This window comes from Apaloderma vittatum, unplaced genomic scaffold (assembly GCF_000703405.1).
Source record: "Apaloderma vittatum isolate BGI_N311 unplaced genomic scaffold, ASM70340v1 scaffold7068, whole genome shotgun sequence".
Lineage (NCBI taxonomy): Eukaryota > Metazoa > Chordata > Aves > Trogoniformes > Trogonidae > Apaloderma > Apaloderma vittatum.
The window spans coordinates 1-10,472 of record NW_009728942.1 but is presented as its reverse complement, the minus strand read 5'-3'; the positions used below and the strand labels follow the sequence as shown (position 1 = coordinate 10,472).

Below are 10,472 nucleotides of genomic sequence, written 5' to 3'. Positions count from 1 at the left end.
TAAGGTAGTCTACGTCCTGGTTTACAAAAGGCAAAAGGAGTTTCTAGTTCCAGTTCCTAGTTCATGACTCATTGCAGGCTCCACAACTTCTCAGACAAAGCTGCCACAGGGCAACTAGCGTGCTACAAGTGTTAGGAAAGTAACTTCCAACAGCGCTCACTTGATGGTTCAGGTATTTAAGACAGGAAACACTTCTACCCCAAAACTGTCCACTGTATGTTTGACTAGGTAATAACCCCAAATTCTTTCCACCCCCCCTCCCCAAGGACTGTAGCACACCTAGCTAAAAGTGTAAAAAACTTGCTAGTAAAAATACGAAGTTTTTGTTGGGAGAATCATGGAACAGTTTTGGCTGAAAAGAAAGTGATTCATGCTTCCAGCTATGTCAATCTCTTGCCTGGTCTAACTTTCTATAACGGATAAGGTCTAGATTTCCAAAAGAGCAGCATCAACCTGCCCTTTTGAAGATAAAACTCAATACGCTACGTCTTGCCTTTTCCACAGAAAGCAAACACCGTTAACAGAAGATACAGCGCAAAATAAATATTTCCGAACAAGGAAAGGACCTTGCGGAAGAATAACCCTACCTGAGTTGTGCTTTAAGTTCAGTAAACCTGGGTCGTCTGCTAGGGTCGTACGCCCAGCACTTGGTCATAAGGCTGTAGAGGGTAGGAGGGCAGTTGGGAGGCATTGGGAGCCGCTCACCGTTCTCAATCCGCCCAATCACATCATTGTTCTTCACTCCCTGGAAGGGCTTTACCCCGTGCATTAGGATCTCCCACATGCACACACCTGAGGAGACACACACACAGAGAATTCCCCCGGTGTGAGCGAGCAACCGACCGCGTCAAAACGAGGGAGAGAAAGCACAAATTTGTACGGCCCAACAACACAATTTCTTCTGAAAGGCAGAGCTGGGGGAATGGTTTTGACTTACCGGCCAGCAGCAGAGAGGAGCGATGTGCGGCAGGATTACACACGCGGTATCGGCTGAGCTATTTATGAGGAAGCATGACCCACAGCTGGCTCACAGCAGCCTGGCTGCCTTCCCCGGGAACTACCTCTTACCTATCGGACATCGGAATGGTTGCTCATATTCAAATCTACTTTTTTTTATGAGGTAGAATGAGCTGTGTTTGCTTTTCCCTTCGTCTAGTTCCAAAAGGCTTGTTTCGACACGTAGAGCGCGTTTTCAACTTTGAGGGTGTTTTAACGCTGGCACAGACCCAAATTTTTTGTGCCAAAACTACGTAATAAAACAGTTTCTGCTGAAACTACGTTGAAAGTACAAAGGGAAAAACTGTCTGTCAAGAATGTTCCACAGACTTCATTCTTCTAACTCTGACTGTACCGGAGTTTTCCTTGAACTATTATAAACCTGCTAGAACTCACATATACTTAAGAAAATTCAAATTTTATTCTGAAAAGAGGGTGAACTCTTACTTGACTGCCCTGCTCTTATTTCAAGTCTCAGCATCTTCGTTCCTGTACACAGCATATCTTTGTTCTGTCTGTCCAGACAAAGCAACTGGGCCACTCTGAGCACAGGTGATCAGGTTCGTAAAAAAAAAATAAAAGCCTTGTTATGTACCCTTATTTTTGCCCAGCTTATAGTCATATTTTGTAGGCTAGCAGGAGATATGAAAGACAAGTTAAGTGGGAATCTAGCATTAAAGATCTCGAAACAAGACATCACGTAGGCTCATATATGCATTAAGGAATGAAGCAGGCTACCACTATAAAGCAAAAAGTGAAAATATAAAATAAGTATAGCAGAAAGAAACCAGAGGGAAAAATTATAGTAAAAAAAATTATCTCCGTTATGACTACGACTTAATTCCTCGTACCTTCATTTCTGCCAGCTTCTTACTAAGGGCAGAAAGGCACATGAAACTTCAGGCTTACTGAGTCAAAAAAAGAAGGAAAAATACAGAGATGGAAAATGTACTGGAAGAAACCAGATTTTCAGAGAAAAATCACACCAAATATCTGGAAATGATTAATTTACCGTAGTTAAAGAGCAAAGCCCTCCAATGGGACACCTGAGAAACCCCACCAAGCGGTATTTGCTTACCAAACATCCACACATCGCTAGCTGAGGTAAACCGTCGGAAGTTGATTGACTCGGGAGCCATCCATTTGATTGGCAATTTTCCTTTGGAAGCTACAGGGAAGGCAAGACAAGGAAGACTTTTATTTTTTTATTACTGCTGAGCTCCGACCTAGATTTTGTTCTCAGTGGAGTAATTTGTAGGCAAAACCCATCTCTGGTGAAGCACTTCAACTACTAAATTTTGTAGGAGATTTCTGCACCGTCTGACCAGTTTGCTGGTTGTCCTCTCTTTGCCTAAATATTCAGATTAACTGAGCTCCTTCGAGTTTTAAGTTATTTCTTATTTAAAGATGCAATTATTGCAGTTAAGAAGATACTGGCACCACATCTGAAACTCATAAAATCTCAGCAAGGGAGTAGGTGTTTCCAAATGGTCCATAAAAAACCCCCAGATAGCTTGTTTGGTCTTACACAAAACAGAAAAAATAATGAACGGAATAACAAAGTAATGCCCCAAACCTCCCAGTAAAGGCCCCAACAACAAACCCTAAAAGCAAAACAAGAAACGATCATGTGTCCGCTCAGCGATTAAAATACGTAGCTCACAGTGATACGAGACAAATTAAATGACGAAACATAATGGACTGTAAGGAGAGAGATAATAGATCTTTTAAAATACAGGACTGCAATTAGGAATATACTGAAGATTAGATTTATTAATACATGATTTCGTAAAATAGACCAGATTTAAGACGCTACTGTCGGGTACCCTACATGCAATCTCTATTTTGCTCTATTTCCCATCTATCAGGAACTGCAGGACATCTCACAGTTGCCGGAGCCACTTTAAATTGGCATTCCATCCAAAATGGGAGAAAAAATAGGCTTCAAAGACTTTTTTGTACTCAGTCTCCCTAGCCCAGTGGCACCTGAAGTATGCCACGTACAAAGAGAGCGCAAACTCATCTGTAGGTAACCTTGAACTCACTGGAGACTGTCTATACTAGGCCATGAATATTATCTCCAACGTGCCTCAATTGTGGCTCATCCCCAAAAAATCGTTGACGAAGGCACTATAAACTAGTCCTAGAAAGCAAAATTTTAACTGCACATGAACTTCCCGCTTGTATGCAACCCAAATGTTAGGCAGACATGTAGGGAATTACTGCCATCTATTAAGTTTTTGAATAATTCGCCTCTTTATACAAATAAGACAGCTAGGTCAAGAATATCTGGTTAATTCCTTTCGATAAGAAATTTAGTGTTGTGAGAAGTAACTGTGTTCTAAATTGGCCTGCAAGAAGGATCCAGAGTGTCAACTTACCTTTATAGTAAGTACTGTCTTCCATGTATCGGGATAAACCAAAGTCACCTAATTTCACACAGTCAGTGGCAGATACCAGCACGTTTCTAGCAGCAATATCCCTGCCAAACAGAGGAGACGTTACTTCTAGTCATTGAAAAACTTAAAGTGATGAAAAATCATTTGAAGAAAAATATTAAAACCCGGAAGTATCAAAAGTCTTTGACAGGACTGAATTATTTTTCCAGCCATTGTTTGGGTGTGCATGTGCAGAAAAAACCAACAACATATTTTTCTCCTGATACCGAGAAGCTTGCAGAAACGGAGCAGTACCTAAAAGTAATCACAGAATCATCGAACGGTTTGGGTTGGAAGGGACCTTAAAGGTCATCTAGTTCCAACCTTCCTGCCTTGGCACCCTCCCACCAGACCAGGTTACTCAAAGCCCCGTCCAACCTGGCCTTGGACACTTCCAGGCATGAGGCACCCACAGCTTCTCTGGGCAACCTGTGCCCCACAGAAAAGAATTTCTTCCTAATATCTAATATAAATCTGCCCTCTTTCAGTTTAAAGCCATTATCCCATGTCCTAAGACTACATGCCCTTGTGAACAGTAACTGTCATCTGAAAGTGTTACCCGTCAATGTCAACAACAGAGGAAAAACTTCTATTTCCATCTGTTTAAATATCACAGGCCAATCCTTTTTTTGGCTATGAGAATTGATGGAAAGAAGAAAGAAGGAAACCTGTCTCCCGACCCTGAGAAAGTAAGGAACTGGTTTAAGATGTGGGTTCCGTTAAGAGCTCAGTTCTCAGTGATGCCGCAGGGATTACCCACAGACTTGGGCATCTTTCTCTTGCAGTCTTCCAGGTGAGAAAATCCACCTTCTGTGTCTGACAATTCTGGATTTCAGCAGGTTTGACTTAAGTATTGACAGCTTTAGCTTTAAATAAGTACGGCAAACTGAGAGCTGCTACCTTCTCCCATTTCAGCATGGTATGAAAAAGCTGCATTCTGAGATTTTATTGTTAAGAGCTAAAATAAAAAAGCTCCTTGGCCAGAATTCCAAGTATCTGTAAGAATCATAGGGGTCTGTTCTTTACAATGCTTTTATACACATAACTGTGTATATCTGTATACCTAACACCCAGGTACATGCGTTTGTACCTACAATATATACAGGACAGAATTTGAACGTAAGTAAACACAAATGAAATGCTCAAGTTCAAAAAGAAATGGCATGTGACAATGGGAAGTGCTGTGAACTTTTAACCGCATAAAACAAGAGGCTAAAGCCAGTCCCTTTTCCCTAGAAAGTTCATGTTCAAGGGAATAAAATTCAAAACAAACCTACAAGGATATTTAGATTCACTTTCTGTTTAAGCAAGGACTTGTATTTTATAAATACTTTCTTTTCCCAGATCTTTACTTAAGAAGCTGGCTACCCTGTTTTGCTCTTCTCTGTTGCTTTAAATGCTTTAAAAACCATTGCAACCACAAAGCAACAACTCAGTTGAAGTCTATTCTGATTAAAAGCCGGCACCATCTCCGAGTCAACCTCGGAGCAGACCAGCAGGTGTCACTCTTGAAAAGGGTGGAATTTGGTGGCAGCCCTGAAAAAAATCACATTGCGACTGACATAATACAGGGAAATAGATTTTAGGGGTATTACTGCTACACGTTCATCGTATGGAAAAGGAACACACAAGGAAGACTTCAAAAAATCCAACTGGGCGTCATGTTTGTCTTTGCTCGAGCCAGGATACTGCCAGTCAACAGTCTGGTAATTTAGAACCTCGTATTCCCTAAAATTTCAAGTAGTTGCATACAAAACCCCACACATACACATACATATGTATAAAATCTTACCTATGTACAAATCTTTTGCTCTCTAAGTAGGCAAGAGCCGTGCTAAGCTGGTAAGCGTAGAGTATCAAAGAGGCCAGATCCAAGCTGTATTTTCTTACTTGCAAAAACGATCTCAACTTTTGACATAAAGAAGGAAAAAAAAGGACATAAGTTGTAACAAAAAACCCCAAGACATTTCAACGAGGCGTATCTCAAATCGTAAAGTTTGCACGAGTATCACGGGGCATGCCTTCCCTTAAGGCTGGATAAGAATTTTCTACAGGAAAATTGCTAGCCAAACCAAACAAACAGATTTGTGCATTGCTTTCAGGCTCCTTTGCAAGATGGAGAGCATATGTCAAGTACTCCTGGACTTTTTATGTATTCGTCCCTCAAGAACCGTGAACGTTTTGGGCCTAAATAATTTCAGAACAAAACAGTTAAGTGGCCAACATGAACCCCGATTAGATCAGTATCGTTTTGGAAGTGTTAATTTTAACCTACATTTGCAAAAAGAACTGGATTTAGCTCAGGGTAGCCAACATCAACAGAGAATTTTTAAAAGCTGTATTCCCAGTATAAAGCAGTCAGGACCTAATGGAAGGTGGCGCTAGAGTCTCCTTTTAAATTAAAACATGGCTCTGAAAAGTGATTTGGGCACCAGGAAGAAAATGTGCAATTTCTGTCAGAAAAATGACTTCTCCACTACAGGTTTTCCTGCCTATTTTTTTTTTCTTGGACATCACATTGCACTTTGATAATTATGATAACTATCTTACAATGCAGTGTAAAATGTTACTTCAGCTCACATTGAGCAACATGTGGCTCAAAAAATAAATTATAAAACCCAAGATCTAGTTTTGTTTAAAAGATTCATCCAAAATACATAATAATGACGAAAGTAGGGTCTCTACTGCAGAGAAGAAAAAAAACCACAGAAGAAATTCAGTGTTACGAGGGAAAATGCAGTATTACTAACGACCAAGAAAAGAGGTACCACATGATTTCACTTCTAGAAGGTATGTCTGCAAGCGCGTTATCATCATCTTAGAAACACAGAATCACAGGATGCTGACACAGGTCCTGCTCTCCCTCAGCAACAGCAACTGAATCCTCTAAAAACTATGACTAAATCACTTTGGTATGAGCTCCCTCAGTGGAGGAGTTAGATCCAGTTCTGCTGCTCCTGTTTCCGAGTCTGTAATTCTACAAACGAGGATGATATCATGTTTGAGTCAGTACTGAGAAAAGATTTTTTTTCAGCCTTTTGTAAAAGTATCTGTGAGCTTGGAAGAGAGAAGGCTGCTGCCGCGTGAGGATTTTTGTACCTCTCCAAGTGTACAGAGCTCCATGATTATCCAAACTGGGTTTTCTGTAATAACTCCAATGAGCTTCACGATGTGAGGATGATCGAACTGACGCATCGTTACTAAAATGAAAAGAAATGAGTTGGTGTGTTACATAGAACCTTTTTTTTTTAAAAATAAAAATGAAAAAGTTGGTTAAGAAGCATTTCATCTATGACCAGAAAATATAATCACAGTTCTGCACGACTTGAAACAACTGTTTGCAGACAATAATATCTAGTCATTTAATGTTCTGCGGGCAGTATTACACGCTGTTTGCTTTTGTAAAGTGTTGTGCAAAGCAGAAGGAAGGTTCTCTGGCTCTCCTGCCCTGGTTGAGCATGACCTAAGTTAACATAATGTCCTACCAACGCAGTGAATGATCCATCAACCTGTGCCTTTCTACTGGAAGAATAGGAAAAAGAGTATGTGTAATTTGATGTCTGGAAAAAAAATCTGTCCGTTTACGACACAGATAAAAATCTCATTTAATCATTACACGCACATCTCATTTTATTTTACATGTACTAATCACAGAATCACAGAATGCGTTGGGCTGCAAGGGACCTTTAAAGGTCACCTAGTCCAACCCCCCTGCAGTGAGCAGGGACATCTCTCACTAGATCAGGTTGCTCAGAGCCTCATCCAGCCTGACCTTGAATGTCTACAGGGATGGAGCCTCCACCACCTCTCTGGGCAACCTGTGCCAGTGCTTCACCACCCTCACAGTGAAGAACTTTTTCCTGATATCTAATCGAAACCTACTCTGCTGTAATTAACTTTTCAGTCTCTGCAGTACAGTCACAACATGTTTTAGGCATTAAGACATACAAATCATAGAGTGGTTTGGATTGGAAAGAACCTTAAAGATCATCTTGTTCCAACCCCACTGCCATGGGCAGGGACACCTCCCGCCAGCCCAGGTTGCTCAGAGCCCCATCCAGCCTGGCCTTGGGCACTTCCAGGGAGGGGCATCCACAGCTTCTCTGGGCAACCCGTGCCAGTGCCTCACCAGCCTCACAGGAAAGAATTTCTTAATAATATCTAATCTAAATCTACCCTCTTTCAGTTTGAAATCATTACCCCTCCTCCTGTCACTGCACTGTACTCCCTGACAAAAAGTCTCTGTCTTTTTTGGAAGTTCCCTTCAGGCACTGAAAGGCTGCTATAAGGTGTCCCCAGAGCCTCTTCTTCTCCAGGATGAACAACCCCAACTCTCCCAGCCTGCCTTCGTATCATCTTTGTGGCCTCCTCTGGGCTCGCTCCAACAGGTCCAGATAGTTTCGTGCTGATGACTCCAGAGCTGGGCACAGAACTGCAGGTGGGGAATCACGAGAGCAGAGTAGGGGGGCAGAAGCATCTCTCACATGAAGACACTTCTTAAAAATGGGGATTTTGTTTCCCCATTCCCAGTCACTGGGAGCTTCACCAGTCTGCCATGACTTTCCAATTTCACCTGCAATTCCTGCAAAACCTTTGGCTGTGTCTCATCAGGCCCTGCAGACCTGTGCACATTCAGGTTTCTCATGTGCTCTCAAACCTGATCTTGTCCTACAGTGGGTGGTGCTTCATGTTCCCATTCGCTGACTTGGGATTTTGTGAATTGGGCAATGAAGACCGAGCGAAAAAACACAGAGTAAAGAGTTTTACTCTCCTGCCGTCGCTCCTGGCTCCCTGTGGGTCTCTCCTCTCCCCTGAGGCTCCCCCCGTTTGGGAAACCCTCGCGGGAGAGCCTGGCCGCCAGTCGGGCCAGCACTGGAGCTGCTCGCCTCGGCAACTGAATTAATGTTTTGGAGAGATGTATTTGGTAGATTAAATGAAACATCAGTACTCCAATTAAATTGTTCTCTTCCAAAATGTGCATGACAAAATTCTTAATTTAAGCGTGACAAACATCCTTAATTTAATCTTGAAGTAGTATCTCTCTTAAATTTAGTATGTAGTGTCAACAGAAATACACAGTAATTACTTAACTGGAAAGCCTGCTTCTGTTCTCCTAAAATGAGGCAAGAATAAAAAATATAATCTTTCCGTTTTTAATTACTCACAAGCTAAAACCAGCAGGTGTTTCTGGATTCCTATTCTCACGAGCTCTGAATTCTACTTCTGTGCACTGGCACACAGCAGCCATAAAAGCAACACATCTTGCAACACCACAAGCCCCAAGGAAAACCCTTGGACAAGGCTGTTTATAAGACTTAATGTTATAATAGTTCAGCAACGTATTTTCCTGCAAAGAAACTTATATGGGCAAGCTTAAGATAACGTGTTCTTTAAAATATTAATGTGTTACGAATAACAGAGGAAAAAAAACCCTTAAAAAAACCTCCCCTATCAATGACATAGCTCCATGCATTAATAAATAGGAATAAACAATGTGGTGAAATGTCAAATGGGCAATATCAGCTGCTATAATCCATAGAACTGAAACTAGATTCCCGAAGCATTCAATTACCCTCTTCTCCTTTGAACTAAATGGAATTTCAGGGAGGGAAGCTACTTCAGACACTGTGAAAAAGCAGGCATTGCTGAATTTGTTTATCAGAACCCAATGTTAGTATTAAAATCTTGGTAAATAAAGTTTGTATTCCAAGCAAACCCCAATTATTCAGCTTTAGGGTTCTCTTGTGCTGATCTAACTCAATGCAATTAACAATGTTTTATAGCATAGAAATGTTGCTTCATTGATGTAAAAGAGAAGCAGCAATACAGTTTTAACTATCTAAGCAACGGAAAGGCAATTAACACAAAGAGTTTTACATCATATGGTCTTCCCAGTTATAAAGATAAAATACTCCATTGTTGCAAAGTGCTTCCCAGAAATTAAGTCAATCCATTAGATGACAAACTCACAAATTCAGAAAGGCGGTGGAGCTACTACATCAGTTTGCCTTCCAGCTTCCAGAGGTAAGAGGGATGAACTACTTGCAGAACAAAAAGCCAGTGGAAAATCAAAAAAAATCCCCCCAAACCCAGGCGGTTTGTATTTCAGCATACACAAAGGCATTAACAGCAATGCACTGCTACGCAAAAGTGAACAGGAACAGAGAGACAGGTGCTGCTCATAAAAACATTTTCTTTCACCTACTTTTTATTCTGAGCTGTTCCTCCTGGCAAGAATCAATACTAAATCTTCTCAGCATTGAAAACTCCACCACATGCAAACCACTAATCCCCCTGAGTATTTTAATATGCCTCATATTAAAATATTATGAAATATATTTCTTAATTCAGTGAAATAACCAACTCTGCCTCTCCAGATAGTGGAGTTGGGTTTTTTGAAGAGTCCTCCTAAAAAAAGGGAGGTAGCATCTTCTGAGAAGGTTTGTAGTATGAATGCAAACAGGAGAAAGGTAAAAGATGGGAATTAGAATTTAAAAAAAAAAAAAGAAGAAATGCCAAAACTATTAAATCAAAATTGAAAAGCACTATTTTTCTGTCTGCTATGTTGGCATTTCCTAATCTGTCAAGCTCAAAGGAGCACCCAACAAGCAATTATTTTATACATTGTTAAGAGACAGCAGCCTACCTTTGACTGCTAAGTTATTACTATAAGCAATGGTATTTACTTTTAAAAAAAAGTTAGAAATGTAATGGAGAAAATTATAGTAATTTAAGAAAAATCTGACATACACAAATAAGAAGCCATTAGCTACAAAAACTGATTTTCTGAAGTATCAGAAAAAAGTTATTGAACAAAAGAATAAAAGGATATTGTAACATCTGGCCATAACCAAATAACCTATCGATATAAGACAATACCTTTATGAGATTTGTACATAGAATCACAGAACATTTTTGGCTGGAAGAGACCTTCAAGATCGAGTCCAACCTTTGTCCTGGCCCTATCAATACCACTAAATCACGTCCTTCAAGGCAACACCTTCCCATCTCTTAAATGCCTCCAGCGACAGTGACTCA

General features: G+C 40.7%; 1 protein-coding gene across 1 annotated transcript; it reads right to left on the bottom strand.

The window, feature by feature from the left end:
• Positions 1 to 587: 587 nt before the first annotated feature.
• LOC104277582 (focal adhesion kinase 1-like) lies at positions 588 to 6,629 on the bottom strand (the record flags this gene model as incomplete). Its single annotated transcript, XM_009874253.1, has 5 exons — positions 6,534 to 6,629; positions 5,227 to 5,342; positions 3,378 to 3,478; positions 2,075 to 2,164; positions 588 to 792 (listed from the first exon to the last, which is right to left on the bottom strand). Coding segments are annotated over exons 1-5 (608 nt in total), but the record flags the coding sequence as incomplete, so codon positions are not given.
• Between the last annotated feature and the right edge of the window lie 3,843 nt (positions 6,630 to 10,472).